Source organism: Bufo gargarizans, chromosome 9 (genome assembly GCF_014858855.1).
Source record: "Bufo gargarizans isolate SCDJY-AF-19 chromosome 9, ASM1485885v1, whole genome shotgun sequence".
Lineage (NCBI taxonomy): Eukaryota > Metazoa > Chordata > Amphibia > Anura > Bufonidae > Bufo > Bufo gargarizans.
Genome location: NC_058088.1, coordinates 150,904,651 through 150,922,238, shown reverse-complemented (window position 1 = coordinate 150,922,238; position 17,588 = coordinate 150,904,651). Strand labels below are relative to the sequence as shown.

At 42.5% G+C, this 17,588-nt stretch overlaps 1 protein-coding gene across 2 annotated transcripts in view; it reads left to right on the top strand.

The window, feature by feature from the left end:
• Window positions 1-17,539, top strand: part of LOC122946268 (coagulation factor VIII-like) — a 528,859-nt gene extending 511,320 nt beyond the window's left edge. For both annotated transcript variants that reach the window (XM_044305770.1, XM_044305769.1), the window contains 2 exons: window positions 4,230-4,409; window positions 15,148-17,539. In XM_044305770.1, the coding sequence (XP_044161705.1) occupies window positions 4,230-4,409; window positions 15,148-15,291 (324 nt within the window). In that variant the 3' untranslated portion in view covers window positions 15,292-17,539. The remainder of the gene's footprint in view (window positions 1-4,229; window positions 4,410-15,147) is intronic.
• The last annotated feature ends 49 nt before the right edge of the window (window positions 17,540-17,588 follow it).

Here is a 17,588-nt window from a genome sequence, read left to right as displayed (position 1 = left end):
TTCATACGGTCTGCTCAGCTGTAGGCCCTTACTACAATGTTTCAAACGGTCTGCTCAGCTGTAGGCCCTTACTACAATGTTTCATACGGTCTGCAAGCTGTAGGCCCTCACCTCCAATGTTTCATATGGTCTGCTCACTTTCAGGCCCTCACCTCAAATGTTTTTATACGATCTGCTCAGCTGTAGGCCCCTTACTACAATGTTTCATACGGTCTGCTAACCTGTAGGCACTAACTACAATGTTTTTATGGGGTTCGTTCACCTTCAGGCCCTCACCTCCAATGTTTTCCAGGGTCAGCTCACCAGCAGGTCTTCAACCATAATGTTTAAGAGGGTCAGCTGAGCAGCAGGCCCTCACCGGTAATGTTTTAGAGGGTAACCAGCAGGCCCTTGCTCTTAATGTTTTTTGATGGTCAGCAGCAGGCTATTATTAATAATTTTTAAAGGGTGTGTATGATGTTCTCCTTGATGTGTAATAAAAGATGCATTGGTGTACCTGTTCCTTGTAATTTTTTGCAGGCCTTTTACTTAGTGCATAGGCTGTATGAGTGTAGGAGTCCCACTACCTGAACAATTGTAGCACCATGTGAATGAGACCCTCCTTTATGTGATATAGAGGCTATATCTCTTTTTCCTTGTAATTTTTGGCAGCACTTACACTGTATATACAATTGAATCTACAGGAAAGAATGTTTCCTAACAATTTTTCCTCTAAAAAGGATATTTTTTTTGTGGGGACGGGGTTTTGGGAGTTTTTTTGTCAGTCTGTAAAAGTGGCGTCAAACTCGGACAACATGGTTCCCAGCAGCGACATTGGTGTCCAAGATGCTTCCCCTGCTGTTTCCGATCGATTTCAGAGGTGTTTCAATCTCCAGGCACCCTCCCTTCATCCGAGCAGGGGATGCCTGGTTGTCTCCCATTGACTTCCATTATACTCGGGTGCTCGGCCGAGCGCACGAATATTGCAATGTGTTCGGACCGAACACCCGAACACTTTGGTGTTTGCTCATCACTAATCAATACCTAAACTACATTACATGTATGTAAAAATTAAGAATATGTATATGTAGAGACTACATATTAGCATACAGAGTACATTGGAGGCTGGTATGTGAAATTTCCATATGCCTTGTGGGCACAAATAGATATGTAACCACCAATAAAGAGGACCTGTAACCTCTCCTGACACGCCTGTTTTAGCAGCTACTTGTAATAACAATTCTGGAGCATCTATTCATTTGACTTGTGGATTATTAGCAGTTTACAATCAAGGTCCATATTGGTGTTAACAGTTGGGGGGGGGTGTCCCTGCACAGTCTGACACTATCCAATAACTGCTGCCAGTGTACACTGTGAAGGGACACCTCCCCAACTCATAACACAAATATGGACCTTCATTGCAAACTGCTAATAATCCATTCCTAACTTCTAGAAGCAATAATAAAGGAATCCTATAACGCAAGTCAGGCTCCTTTCACATCACCGTTTGTCCTTTCCGTTCTCCGGCTCCGTTGAGGAGCAGGAGAACGGAAAGGACGGATTCTGCCCATAACCGAGACCTAACTGAGCGTAACGGAGCCTAAAGACCCCATAGGCTATAATGGGGTCCGTTCGGTGTCCGCTCAGAACATGATTTTTGAGTGGATACGAAAGTCCTGCATGCAGGTCTGCATGCAGTGCGGGGACCCGATGGCTCAGGAGAGGGACCGCAAACCTCCCATATGCCTCTGTCAGCACCGACCGTGGCATAGGAGGGGTTAATCCACCGGCATCTGCATTATCACCTATGCTGGTGCATGCAGTAGGGATCCGGCTGTTATTAACAACATGACCCCTGCCAATGATCGCGGCACAGCACATGGGAGTACAGAAGGACCGCAGGAAAAAAATGCTCGCCCTGGGGCACCAAGTAAATTCTCATCCTGGGTCCTTAAGGCCCCTTTCACATGAGTTTTCCGCACGGGTGCAATGCTTGAGTTGAACGCATTGCACCCGCACTGAATCCGGACCCATTCATTTCTATGGGGCTGTGCACATGAGCGGTGATTTTCACGCATCACTTGTGCGTTGCATGAAAATCGTAGCAAGCTCTATTTTGTGCGTTTTTCACGCAACGCAGTCCCCATAGAAGTGAATGGGGCTGCGTGAAAATCGCAAGCATCCGCAAGTAAGTGCGGATGCGGTGCAATTTTCACGCACGGTTGCTAGGAGACGATTGGGATGGGCACCCGATCTTTATTATTTTCCCTTATAACATGGTTATAAGGGAAAATAATAGCATTCTGAATACAGAATGCATAGTACAATAGGGCTTGAGGGGTTAAAAAATAAATAAAATTTAACTCACCTTAATCCACTTGTTCGTACAGCCTTCATCTCTTCTGTCTTGTTCTGTGAGGAATAGGACCTTTGATGACGTCACTACGTTTATCACATGGTCCGTCACATGATCCATCACCATGGTAAAAGAGCGCAGTGACGTCATCAAAGGTCCTATTCCTCACAGAACAAGAAAGAAGAGATGCCGGCTGTGCAAACAAGTGGATTAAAGTGAGTTAAATTTTTTTTAATTTTTTTAACCCCTCAAGCCCTATTGTACTATGCATTCTGTATTTAGAATGCTATTATTTTCCCTTATAACCATGTTATAAGGGAAAATAATACAATCTACACAACCTTGAACCCAAACCTGAACTTCTGTGAAGAAGTTCGGGTCTGGGTACCACATTCAGTTTTTTATCACACGCGTGCGAAACGCATTGCACCCACACGATAAAAACTAAACAACGGAACGCAATCGCAGTCAAAACTGACTGCAATTGCGTACCTACTCATGCGGGTTTGCTGCAACGCATCCGGACCTTATCCGGGCACACTCGTGTGAAAGAGCCCTAATGGGTTAAGAAAATTTTAAAATATATGTATATTTGAAAATTTAATAATTTCCTATTGCTTAAATAAATTTAAAAAAAAACAATAAAAACCAGAATAACCCTTTAAGTTTACTGTCAACTATAATTCCAAAGTTCTTTTCCATGTCAGTGTTCCCCAGTGTTTTACCATTTAGTATGTACGGGTGACTTGCATTATTCCTTCCCATGTGCATAACCTTACATTTGTCAGTGTTAAACCTCATCTGCCACTTATCTGCCAAAGCCTCCAATCTATCCAGATCTATCTGTAGCAGTATACTGTCCTCTGTAGGGTTAATTACTTTACTGATCCAACACTGACCCCTGAGGTACCCCACTAGTGACAGTGACCCAATCTGAGTGTGTACCGTTAATAACCACCCACTGTTTTCTATCACTGAGCCAGTTACTTACCCACATACAGACATTTGGTGTCCAAGCATTCTCATTTTATATACTAACCTTATATGTGGTACAGTGTCAAATGCTTTGGAGACGCAGGCAATTAATTCACAAACTTCTAGAAGGAATAGTAGGAGTCCCACAACATAGACTTAACAGTATATGATGTTCCAGAGTTGTTGTTACATTGGAAATGTGAGTTGTTACTAAAACAGACACCTCAAGAGAAGTGAGCAGTGATTTTTATCCCTTTACATCCGTTTCCAATACGACCATTTTGCATTGAGATGTAACTTAAATTTTCTACAACTTTTTTTTAAAATTCTTCTAAATGCTTTATTAAAAATGTTTGTATTATAACTTATATTTTTGTTTTTGTTTTAGGGACCAAATAGGCAGCCATACTCCTGGGTGTCTATAGCACTTTAGAATCCATACACTGGTACACCTCTGACATGTATAGATCAGATTGTGCGGCTGCAGTAAGTGATGGACCTGCAGGAGCACACCTCACTGCTTCTGCCTGCTCTGCCGAGTTGAAGCCGGGCATAGGTCATTGGTGCAGGGTCAATGTGCTATACAAAGCTTTTAGCTCATGTGTGCTCCTGCCGGTATACCACTCACAGCAGCCCCCCAGAGGAATCCATACATCGCTGACATGTCTGGTATACAAATGTATGGCTTACAAAGCAATATAGACTCCCAGGACTTCAGGTGCTTATTTTATAACTAAAATGTGAAAAAAGGATATTACATACATTTATAATAGGAAATTTAGAATAGTTTAGAAAAGTCGCAGAACAGTTTAGTTATTCTTTAAAGCGTACAATTGGGCCAAAAACATGAATGATCATAAATCTGTTTACATTTATAACACTAATGAAGAATAACATATAATTCTGCATTTAAATACAGGCAGACACACAAGGTGAATGGCTTCAAGTAGATCTTGCTCAAGAGATGAAGGTGACTGGACTAAAAATTCAGGGTGCACGCTCATCATTTACTTCAATGTACATCACCCACTTCTTTGTAAGCTTCAGTAATGATGGTAAAAACTGGACATTTATACGTGAAGAAAATGGTCAACGAAAGGTATGTTACTATTTATTAAGAGATGCCTTAAATCTTATATCCTGCAGTTCATCGTTATTCATAATTGATACTGACAAAAAATAATAATAGGCCAGTAACATATTTAAGGGGATGTTCACACTATGGATTTTGAAAATGAGCTGAAAAAAATCAACGCGGAATCCACACTGATTTTACACGGCACGCTACCTATTTTTTCAGCTTCCTATTCATTTCAATGGGGGAATCAGCACAGATTCGGCTTCTTTTTTCTATGCTGTTCTGTCTCACATTGAAATGAATGAGAGGCGTTTTTTGGCGCAGATTCCGTGCAGAAAATGTGTGAAAAACAGCGCCGTAAAACACTGTGTGAACGTGCCCTTACAGAGTATATTTCATGCATATAGATGAATGAGACTGTTTTTGGAAATCAGAGGCAGGATGCTTTATTTTGTCTAAAAACTACTATGACTGTCCAATGTTTTGTGTATCAGCAGAATTACTCACATGAATGAGATAATTAAGACTTAATGACCATTAGGGCTCATGCACACAAACAGATTTTCTTTCCGCTTCCGTTCCATTTTTTTTTGCAGACCGTGTACGGAACCATTCACTTCAATGGGGCCGCAAAAACAATGGAAGGTACTCCGTGTGCACTCCGTTTCCGTTCCACAAAAAAGTAGTGCATGCCCTATTATTGTCTGCAAATCAAGGTCCGAGGCACCATTCAAGTCAATGGGTCCGCCAAAAATACCGAACGCACACGGAACACATCCATATGTCATCCGCATTTCATCCATATTTTGCAGATCCATACTGTAGAAATGCTATGCTCAGCCCATATTACTCATGTGTTTGGTGGTTAATAAGTTACTGTTTCCGTTTCCGAACCGCAAAAAACTGATCGCATACTGAAATCATACGGAGATATTTTGTGGAATAACAGAACGGACAATGGGCAATTACCCAGGGCCCCTTTCTGAAAGGAGCCCCCTGCTGTTTTAAAGTTAAGTGGGCCGACGGTGGGAACCTTTTTTCCTCCCCCTCCTCCCTGACTGGCACTCTAACATGCTGCAGCGGTCCACTCCTGTCCACCCCGTCTCACCAGACCTTGGAAGTTCTGTGTGGGCGGAGCTAACAAAGCCCTGCCCCCATCCTTTGCCTGCACTTTCTCTAGGCTGCAAGGCCCGAACCAGACTGGGGTGACTGGGCCTTCTACTGCATCCGACCCCCAGGCTCTGAGCTCAGCTCCTGGACAGCAGGAGCTCCCAGGACCCTCTTATCATAGCGCCTGGCTTGTTCTCTCTTCAGCTGGTAAGTCCATCCAGTAAAAGGCATGCAGCAGTGTCTGTGAGGAGGGGGTGCAGGGCTGCTGGGGGTCACACTCTCATTGTAGCAGCCCTGAACTGCCCTCAAGTACTGATGGTCACTGATCTATGAGTTCCCTCTGTGAGCTCCCTGTGACCCCTCTGTGAGCGCCTTGTGCCCCCTGTGTGTGCTCCCTCGGACCTATCATCCACAGATCACCCATAACAGTTCCCCCCACAGATCCCCCATAATAGTGTGTCATTCACAGATCCTCTATAAGTGTGTGTCATCCACAGATCCTCCATAACAGTGTGTCATCCACAGATCTCCCATAACAATGTGTCATCCAAAGATCCCCCATAACAGTGCGTCATCCACAGATCACCCATAACAGTGTGTCATTAACAGATCACCTATAACAGTGTGATATCCACAGATCCCCCATAATAGTGTGTCATTCACAGATCCTCCATAACAGTGTCACCGACAGATCCCCCATAACAGTGCGTCATCCACAGATCACCCATAAGTGTGTCATCCACAGATCCCCCATAACAATGTATCATCCACAGATCCCCCATAACAGTGTGTCATCCACAGATCCCCCATAACAGTGCCCTCCACAGATCCCCCATAATAGTGTGTCATCCACAGATCCTCCATAAGTGTGTGTCATCCACAGATCCCCCATAACAGTGTGTCATCCACAGATCCCCATAACAGTGCCCTCCACAGATCCCCCATAATAGTGTGTCATCCACAGATCCCCCATAACAGTGTGTCCTCCACAGATCCCCCATAACAGTGTGCATGCGCAGCATTATCTCCATTCACTGCTAAGGAATTGCCAGGATTAGCTATTTTCAGAACAGCAGTTTTATAAACTGCACCATGAAAAAAAAAAAAAAGTGCCCTGGCCATTCTTGATGCGGGTTCCATGTCCAGAATTCCCTTTGAAAATAGGCATTAATAAAAATCCACACCAAAACTGCATCGAAAAGCGTGTTATAATTGCATCAGAAAAAAAACACATCCCAAAATCCTGATGCAGATTGTGCATCACGTTTTTTTAAGCATAGAAAATACTCTGTGTGAACATACCCAAATAGGCTGCAGGATCAGCAGTTTACAGTGGAAAAGCTGAAGAGATATAATGCGGCAGTCTACAATCAGCTGCTGTGGTTGCAACCACTGTCTGTGCCTACAAAGTCCTGTCAGACTTCTGGTCCAATATTTCAAAATTTGGGGCCCCACTTTAAATTTTGCCCAGGGCCACACTTTGTCTAAAACCGGCCCTGTGTATGTGTATGCAATGGGGAAGCAGAAGAAAGCAGCTGTGACACACTGCCGTAGTGGTTTATCTCCTTGGAGAACAAAACTATTGAGTGTTGAAGCTCAAGGAACCCAATCCTTCTCTGCCCATCCGCTCCCCACACAAAATAAATTGTCACCAGGCAGGTGCTGACTGGAATCTCAAAGTGCCCTGGGAAAAAACATAGAAGTGACCCCATGTTGTAGTTGGTGCCAAACTGGTAGAATGTATGACCAACCAAGTAGGCAGTTTTTTGGGCAGGACAACCTGTAGTTTTTATTGATATAATTTTGGAAGATCGCTAGGAACATGGCCGTAGGGCCTTCTTGAGAACACCCCTGTGTATTTAAAAACTTGTATTCCCCTTTTATTAAAATGTCACTGTCACTGTGGTGAATAAGAGGAATTTCTCAAAATAAAAACCTTCATTGTTTTTTATGTATAATGCGCTGTTATACAGGTTAATTTGCATATGTAGCAAATCGTTGTTTTTTTAAACAATAAAAGCACACAGAGCTATGGGGACTGGGTATTGCGGATGTGCTAGTGGCCATCTAGGAACCCATGTCCTCAGCTCTATACACAAAATCCCGGTGACAGGTTCCCTTTAATCTCCTTTGTGCTGGAGTGAGATGCGCCTAGAGAGATGCCTCTGAATACATTAGGGCTCTTGCCAGCATTTTTTTTACACTCCTATAAAAATGTCCTATCCTTGTCCGCAAAATAGACAAGAATTAGACATGTTCTATCATTTTTTTAGGGCCGTGGAATGGACGTACGGAGGGTACATACAAGGTGTGCTGTCCGCTTCATTTGAGGCCCCACATCTAATGGATGTGGACCAAAACTATGGTTGTCTGCAAGACGCCTCAGGCACATGTCTGGCCCTTTGTGCACCAGAAACATAAATCTACGCCAGCTAGGAGTTTCTGACGTCAGCTATAGTGAATCCAGAGGCCTGCAATAGGCTCCTCCTCCTGCAATTACCCCCCCCCCCCCCTTTCATGCTACTTTACAAGTGGCAAGAACCGCAAAATGTCCAAATATGGTGTGCACACTTCCGTGGCATAAAAAGCTTTGTAAATCTCAAAGAATGTTAACCCTTTCATGACCAAGGGTCATTGATGCCCCAATGTCCAGGTCAAAATTTACAAATCTGACATGCGTCACTTTATGTGGTAATAGCTTTGGAACACTTTTACTTATCCACACCATTCTGAGATTGTTTTCTCGTGACACATTGTACTTCATGATAGTCATATATTTGAGTCAATATATTTCACCTTTATTTATGAAAAAATCCCAAATTTACCAAAAATTAGGAAAAATTCACAATTTTCCAAATTTCCATTTCTCTGCGTCTAAAACAGAAAGTGATACCTAATAAAATATTTATTACTTAACATTCCCCATATGTCTACTTTATGTTGGCATCATTTTGGAAATGTCATTTTATTTTTTTAGGACAATAGAAGGCTTAGAAGTTTAGAAGCAATTCTTACAATTTTTAAGAAACTTTCCAAAACCCACTTTTTAAGGACCAGTTCAGGTCTGAAGTCCCTTTGTGGGGCTTACATAGTTGAAACCCCCATAAATGACCCCATTATAGAAACTACACCCCTCAAGTTACTCAAAACTTATTTTTACAAACTTTGTTAACCCTTTAGGCGTTCCACAAGAATTAAAGGAAAATGGAGATGAAATTTTAAAATTTCACTTTTTTGGCAGATTTTCCATTTTATATATTTTTTTTCTTTAACACATTGAGGGTTAACAGCCAAACAAAACTCAATATTTATTACCCTGATTCCGCGGTTTACAGAAACACCCCACATGTGGTCGTAAACTGCTGTACGGGCACACGGCAGGGCGCAGAAGGAAAGGAATGCCATACGGTTTTTGGAAGGCAGATTGTGCTGGATTGGTTTTCTGAACGCCATTTGTTTTTTATTTTTCTGCCGATCGTCTTGTGCAGGGGCTCGTTTTTTGCAGAAAGTGTTGAGGTTTCTATTGGTATCATTTTTGGGTACATAGGATTTTTTGATCATTCATTATTACACTTTATGGGGCAAGGTGACCCAAAAATTGGCTGTTTTGGAACAGTTTTCATTTATTTATTTTCACAGCGTTCATCTGAGGAGTTAGGTCATGTGATAGTTTTATAGAGAAGATCGTTACGGACGTGGCAATACCTAATATGTATACTTTTTCTTATTTATTTAAGTTTTACACAATAATAGCATTTCTGAAACCAAAAAAATGATGTTTTAGTGTCTCTATAGTCTGAGAGCCATAGCTTTTTTATTTTCTGGGCGATTGTCTTAAATAGGGTATCATTTTTTGCGGGACGAAGTGATGGTTTGATTGATACTATTTTGGGGGTCATAAGCCTTTTTGATCGCTTGCTGTTGCACTTTTTGTGATGTAAGGTGACAAAAATAGCTTTTTTGGCACCGTTTTTTTAAAATTTATTTTTATGGTGTTTATCGGACGGGGTCCATCATGTGATATATTAATAGGGACAGTCGTTACGGACGCGGTGACACCTAATATGTGTATTTTATTTTTTTATTTTTTTATACGAAAAGGCAATGTCTTTTTTTTTTTTTTACATTTTTATTTATTTATTGATTTATTTTTACTTTTATTATTTTCACTTTTTTTTATCAGTTCCCTCTTGGATCTTGAAGATCCAGTGGGGCTGATAGTTGTACTATACTTTGCAATGCTCTTGCATTGCAAAGTATAATACTTCCAGACTGCCTGTAGGTGGCAGCACTGGACGCCTTTGCCATGGCAACCGGACGCTTTTGCAAAGCGTCCGGTTGCCATGGCAACCATCGGGCGCTGCAATCACAGCGCTGCAGCCCCGATGGTAGAGAGGGGGAGCCCCCTCCCTCTGTTAACCCGATGGATGCCGCAACCGCAGCATCTATGGGGTTACAGGAGAGTGTCAGCATAGAGCTGACACTCTCTGCTGATGGCGGCGGCTCAGGAATGGAGCCGCCGCCATCGCACACAGAATGGGGAATCGGGGGCAGCGCTGGGGGGGGGGGTTCGCCGGCGGCCAGAAAATTAATGCAGGGGGCGGGGAGGGGGCGGACCGCATCAGGGCAGGAAGAAGATCAGCGCAGCTGCGCAGGAGGCACAGATCTCCGTGGCACAGGTCAGCGGGGCACAGATGGGGGGGACCACAGAGGGGCACACCAAAGGCTTGGAGGATCGGGGGGCACGAGGACACCTTACCGATTTCAGGCTCTGATCTGCAGAGCGCAGATCAGAGCCTGAAACCGGCATTTTAACACTGCCGCGATCCGATTGGTTAGTCTGCACAGACTAACCAATCGGATCGATTGCCGGCAAGGGGCCACTCTGATTGGTCCCTTGCCGGCATTACTGCACTGTATGCTGTCCGTGACAGCATACAGGGCAGGGGCAGAAGCTTTAATCCAAGCGCTTTGCAGCGCTTGGATTAAAGAGCTGCCAGAACGTACAGACGTGGACAAAATTGTTGGTACCCTTTGGTCAATGAAAGAAAAAGTCACAATGGTCACAGAAATAACTTTAATCTGACAAAAGTAATAATAAATTAAAATTCTATAAATGTTAACCAATGAAAGTCAGACATTGTTTTTCAACCATGCTTCAACAGAATTATGTAAAAAAATAAACTCATGAAACAGGCATGGACAAAAATGATGGTACCCCTAACTTAATATTTTGTTGCGCAACCTTTTGAGGCAATCACTGCAATCAAACGCTTCCTGTAACTGTCAATGAGACATCTGCACCTCTCAGCAGGTATTTTGGCCCACTCCTCATGAGCAAACTGCTCCAGTTGTGTCCGGTTTGAAGGGTGCCTTTTCCAGACTGCATGTTTCAGCTCCTTCCAAAGATGCTCAATAGGATTGAGGTCAGGGCTCATAGAAGGCCACTTTAGAATAGTCCAATTTTTTCCTCTTAGCCATTCTTGGGTGTTTTTAGCGGTGTGTTTTGGGTCATTGTCCTGTTGCAAGACCCATGACCTGCGACTGAGACCAAGCTTTCTGACACTGGCTAGTACATTTCTCTCTAGAATTCCTTGATAGTCTTGAGATTTCATTGTACCCTGCACAGATTCAAGACACCCTGTGCCAGACGCAGCAAAGCAGCCCCAGAACATAACAGAGCCTCCTCCATGTTTCACAGTAGGGACAGTGTTCTTTTCTTGATATGCTTCATTTTTTCGTCTGTGAACATACAGCTGATGTGCCTTGGCAAAAACTTCGATTTTTGTCTCATCTGTCCACAGGACATTCTCCCAGAAGCTTTGTGGCTTGTCAACATGTAGTTTGGCATATTCCAGTCTTGCTTTTTTATGATTCGTTTTCAACAATGGTGTCCTCCTTGGTCGTCTCCCATGTAGTCCACTTTGGCTCAAACAACGACGGATGGTGCGATCTGACACTGATGTTCCTTGAGCATGAAGTTCACCTTGAATCTCTTTAGAAGTCTTTCTAGGCTCTTTTGTTACCATTCGGATTATCCGTCTCTTAGATTTGTCATCAATTTTCCTCCTGCGGCCACGTCCAGGGAGGTTGGCTACAGTCCCATGGATCTTAAACTTATGAATAATATGTGCAACTGTACTCACAGGAACATCTAGTTGCTTGGAGATGGTCTTATAGCCTTTACCTTTAACATGCTTGTCTATAATTTTCTTTCTGATCTCTTGAGACAGCTCTTTCCTTTGCTTCCTCTGGTCCATGTCGAGTGTGGTACACACCATATCACCAAACAACACAGTGATTACCTGGAGCCATATATATAGGCCCAATGGCTGATTACAAGGTTGTAGACACCTGTGATGCTAATTAGTGGACACACCTTGAATTAACATGTCCCTTTGGTCACATTATGTTCTGTGTTTTCTAGGGGTACCATCATTTTTGTCCATGCCTGTTTCATGAGTTTATTTTTTTACATAATTCTGTTGAAGCATGGTTGAAAAACAATGTCTGACTTTCATTGGTTAACATTTATAGAATTTTAATTTATTATTACTTTTGTCAGATTAAAGTTATTTCTGTGACCATTGTGACTTTTTCTTTCATTGACCAAAGGGTACCAACAATTTTGTCCACGTCTGTATATATACGTGGTAGCTGCACGGGGTATGTGCAGCTATCACGTATATATACAGATTGCAGACGTGAAAGGGTTAAGAATCTAAGTTTTACTTCATATGTTTCTAAAAATAAAAATAAAGGTGTGGGAGGACAGATAAAGAACAATGATCACGTTTCATTTACTGCAAGTAATTACATGACGTGTGTCTGCTTACATCAAAGGACAATTCCAGTAGCTTAGCGACATTCACGCGCGCATATAGAATTGAGAAGCTGAGTGAAACATTATTGGAGGGAATCCTCATTTTTATTTTTTCTCGGTGGAATTTAGCTTGAGCACTGTGTGGCAGCCATGTTGGTGATTATTAAGGAGATGGCAGAAACTAGCTGCTACAGTGTAACTAGCATACTGCAAAGACAGGGAATGCACAGCTTTTACAATGAACAGTTAGAGAACATACACTATATGAAGCAATGGTTTTTAATATTTTTTCACTGAAGCTTTCAAGCCCTGTTCCAACCTTAAAGAGGTTATCCCATCTCAGCTGTAACTCCTGAGTTGTAGAAATGGAGCAGCTTGCCGTGCTATGCTGTTTGCATATCTCCCATTCATGTTAAGGGAGTTGCAGAAACAGTAGAGTATACTTGACCAGCGCTTAATGTGAGTTTTCCTATCTTGGCCATGAAAGGCTTAGGGATCATGTACACGAATGTGAGGGCTCTGTGCCCATATTTCAGACCGCAAACGGTAGTGAGGTGAGGCACAGATCAGAAGCCCACAGAAACACTTTGCGGTGCTTCAGTGGGCTTTCTGGTACCATGCCTCCGCACCGCAACAGATAGGACATGTACTATCGTTTGTCGTATCTTGCGGATCGTGGACCCATTCAAATTGATGGATCCACAACACGGACTGCACACTGCCGATATACCCGGGCATTGTGGTCTGCAGCATAGACACGGAGCTCTTACGTTCGTGTACATGAACCCTCAGATGGGACAACTCTTTTAAAAGGGTTATTCACAATGAACGATCCTTTTTACTTGTGAGATCCCCTGAAAATAAGCTGATAGCTCATCAGTATCTGATCCATGGGGGTCTGACACCCAGGACCCGTGCCAATCAGCTGTTTGAGATGGCAACATCACTCTTGTGAGTGTCATGGCCTTCTCTGTGCTTACCAAGCACAGCGCCATACATTGTATAGTCGCTGTGCTTGTTATTGCTGAGCCCCATTGAAGTGGGTGATAGATCATCAGTATCAAAATCTCGGAAAACCCCTTTAAGCAGTAGAATTTGTATGGATAAACTAATTTAAGAGATTGGGGGTCATTTATTAAGACTGGCGTTTTAGATGCCGGTTTTAATACCCTTTAGTTGGCATTATCCACCGCCTGTGAAAAACTAGCTCATTACTACAGTGCTACTCCCATTGACAAATATACTACTATTTAGTTGACGGACTGTTTGGTTCTAGCTCCAGTGGTGGAAGTCGGTGCCAGAATTAAACAGCTGATTGGTAGGGGTATGGACTGTCAAACCCCTGCCAATCACCTAGTGATGGCTGTCCGCATCAGTATGTCCGTTCTGTAGCCCAGCAAAAAAAATAGAACATGTCCTATTCTTGTCCAATGGATCCACACAAAAAAACGGATGGCATAGGGATGTCATCCATTTTTACGGCCAATCCGCAATTTGCGGAACGCAAAACACATACAGTCGTGTGCCTGTAGTATTACTTTCATGTAGAGACATGAATAGATACAGAAGAGTGCCAGAATCGGAACAATTCCCGTGTTTTGTATATAGATTTTTATAGACTCAGTGGGAGTGATTTGTAATGTTAAATGCTCCACAATTCTGCCTCCATTTGTGCCACAAAACTGGCATATATGACTTGCACAAGATTTATTGGGGAAATTTATCATTCAGTTTGCGCCAGAAAAGCAGCTTTTAAAAGTCGCAAGCTGTGTGTTTGAAACTTTTTAAATGCAACTTTATGCCACCCTCGCCACTTTTCCAAACTGCGCGTGGCAAGGGCGGGAAAGAGGCGCAGCCAAAAGCCAAGACAAATTTATTATCATTTACTCCAGTTTTCTGGTGCAAATGAACCCAGAAATCTATGGCCACTCTGAGCTGTCGGAGATTTCTGTTTAGGAGCACGGACTGCTGGAGGATGCTCCTAATTTATGATGAGGAGTGCACCTAGTCATAAATGTGGTGCATCCTCTGGCAGTGCAGGGGATATCAAGACCACTGCAGAAAGCTCCTGTCTTGATAAATCTCCCCCTAAGTGTTTAGACACGTTTTGCACTTCACAAAACAGTTTTAAAAAGTGTCTAAAAGAAAAGGCATAACTTATAGAAAATGGGTATGGTTTAACATGTGTCAAATTGGGCAAAAAATACTGGTCTACGGTAAGCCAACCAAGAGATGCTGAGTGGAAAAGTGTCCAGCAAGACGTGCCGGCTCTATCATGCAGTGTAATAAATATGGGGCCTCTTCTGCCTGCCTGGTCTAGTTTTAAGGCGACAGTAATAACAAATCTCCCTCAATGGGCCTCATTTATTACACTTGTCTAACAGAAAATTGGCAGAATCATTTTCCAGACCTGTTTAGGAATTGTTCGAATTGGTTGAGTTGAACAGAATATGGTTTTGGTTGCACACCCAAACACTATAGTTTCAAGTGTCAGGCATCATGCACACAACCCCATCTTTCATTCCGGTGCTATCTGCATTTTTTACACACTGACCAATTGATTTCTATGCGGCCATGCAAACATCCGTATTTTTGTGGCCGTTCCGCAAATGATAGAACATGTCCTATCATGGACCACATTGCGGACAAGAATAGTTTTTCTATTGATGGGAGTAAGAAAGATGCAGTGCACACAGAAGCATCTGTATTTTGTGCACTGAAATTCGGACATGGTCAAAGTTGACCAATAATAAAAATGATAAAATTGAACCTACTTCACTGTTAAATGAAATCTTCAATAAAAGAAATTGATGCTTTCTCTTTCAGATATTTCAGGCGAGTATGAATTCGGACACACCTGTGTGGGTCACCTTTGACATGCCAATTATAACTCGTTTCATGAAACTGTATCCTGAGAAGTGGATGGGAGGCATAGCTCTGCGGATGGAGGTTATGGGATGCAATATATAACTTGTTATCATGATAGATAATGTTAAAACATGAGATAGTTCTGCACCTATAAGTAACTTACACCCACTGTATCATAAGATAGAAAATATGTGTTATTACAAAGCTGCAATATCTTGTTAGTCTGCCTGGTGCTTTCATATACTATTTACAAAGCATAACATATATTTCTCTTTTTAATGCACGTACAATATGTGGTATAAATGTACAAAAATACCTATGCTTGGGCTTGATGGCTGATTTGTTATGTTACATAGTATTCTACTGTGATCAATTGTGTACAATTTCCTTTACAGTGTTTCTATGATAGATGTTAAACTGTGCAGGAGTCAAGTTATATGCAGATTTTCAGAAGTGTCTTTGTTGTCCATACAGCCCCATCATAGCACAGTTTTGCTCCTATAAAATTAAAGCCGCAGTATACTTGGTTATTTTGGCCTAGGGGTGTTGCTAGGGTCTTAAAAGATCCAGGGCCCAAGCCCCTATGCATATGGCCCAATTCTCTAAGTCGCTTTCTCCCCAAACTCACATGCTTAAGCACTAAAGACATATTTTACTTGCTGGATGGACACTACCAAACATAGAGGACTATACAGCACCACATACCTCTCGCATCCAGGGCCTCACAGGTATGTCTCTGATATAGACATTCTTTCCTCACCTTCTCCATTCGGCACAGACAACTTCTTTCCGTCACCTCTCGTTTGACACACAGATATCTTAGGTTCCTCACTTTTCTATCATCCGCCTCAAGCTGGTACCACAACAGTATTATCCTGCTGCTACCCCCAATACTTTGGCTGCTGTGTTTCCCACTGCCCCCAAATACTATACTGCAGAAATAATAGTACCATACAGATAGTCTCCCCATAGTAATATAAAAGTCCCACCAATAGCAATAATTTTCTCCCAGAGTTCCCTTATTATTAATAGTGCCCTCAATAATGATAATGCTCCTCAAGAGTGCCTGTTAGTAGTGCTCTGATATTGTGCCAAATAATAATCCCACCGTAGTGCACTCAGTAGTAAAAAGACATGTCTACAGAACCCTCTACAGCAACCCTATAAAGTAGTATTAAGGCACCTTGATAGTGTTCTCAGTAATTATAATGTCCCCTTTAGTGCCCCTAGTAGTTAAAATGCCCCCTACAGTGCCTCTAGTTCTTACAGTGCCCCCTTGTAGTGCCCCAGACCTAACGGTACCCCCCCTGTAGTCCCCCATTCTTTATAGTGCCCCCATACCTTACAGTGCCCTCAGTACTTAAACATCCCCCATATTGCCCCTAGACTTACAGTGCCCCCAAACCTTATAGTACCCCCTGAGGTGCCCACAGTTCCTATAGTGCCTCCATATATATATATATATATATATATATATGTATATAGCGTCCCTGTGTAGTGTCCAGTATTCATAGTGCCCCAGTCCTTAAACTGCCCCCTGTAGTGCCCACAGTACTTAGAGGTGCCCCTGCACTGCCCCCATAAAAAAAGAAAAAAAAGAAAAGATACTCGCCTGACTTCCAACCACTGTGATGTAACGATGAGTTCCCAGCTTCTCCACTCAGGTGCTTGCGTTGAAGTCACCGTCCCGTACCGTACCATAGTATTTCTAATAGGCCTCAGGTCTATTCTCTTGCGGCCTATGAGAGAGAACTGAGAGACAGTGAGCAATTGGCTCCCCTGTCCCACCACAGTGATTCAATTGTATAGCCACCCTGAGGACGGGGATACAATCGTATCTCCAGCGGCCAGTATATTCGGGCTCTGTGACAAAATATCTGGGGCCCAGCATTTGAATGTTTTGACCTAGCAACAACCCTGCTTTGGGCAACATGACACTTTACTGCACAAGAAGAACAAGTCTCATACTGTGACTACAACAAAATGTAAAAATAGTCCATTTTTGTGATCCTGGTATAGCAAAATCACACAAAAGGCAGCAGTGTAGCCTTGATCATTCCCAAATGAAGTGTTCTTTACAGAACAGTGCATAGCAAGGTAAAATGCTAATTTTGTGGTTGGCCCGAGTTCAGGCCCTGCATACAGTCTTAGTATATAACAGTGGGTTTCCCAGCATTACTACATCTTGGCACAAGCATCAGACACATATCACTGTGGGTCAGGGTCATATAATGGGTCTCCACTGGAAAAACTCTGTATATTGCATTTTGCGTTTTTTACATTGAATATTCTGTTTTATTGGTTGATTCTTTTTCAATATTATTAATAAATATAATCTTTGAGTCTGAAATCGTTGTTTTCTCTAGTAAATTATCAAGTACAACAGCAACTGTTATAGC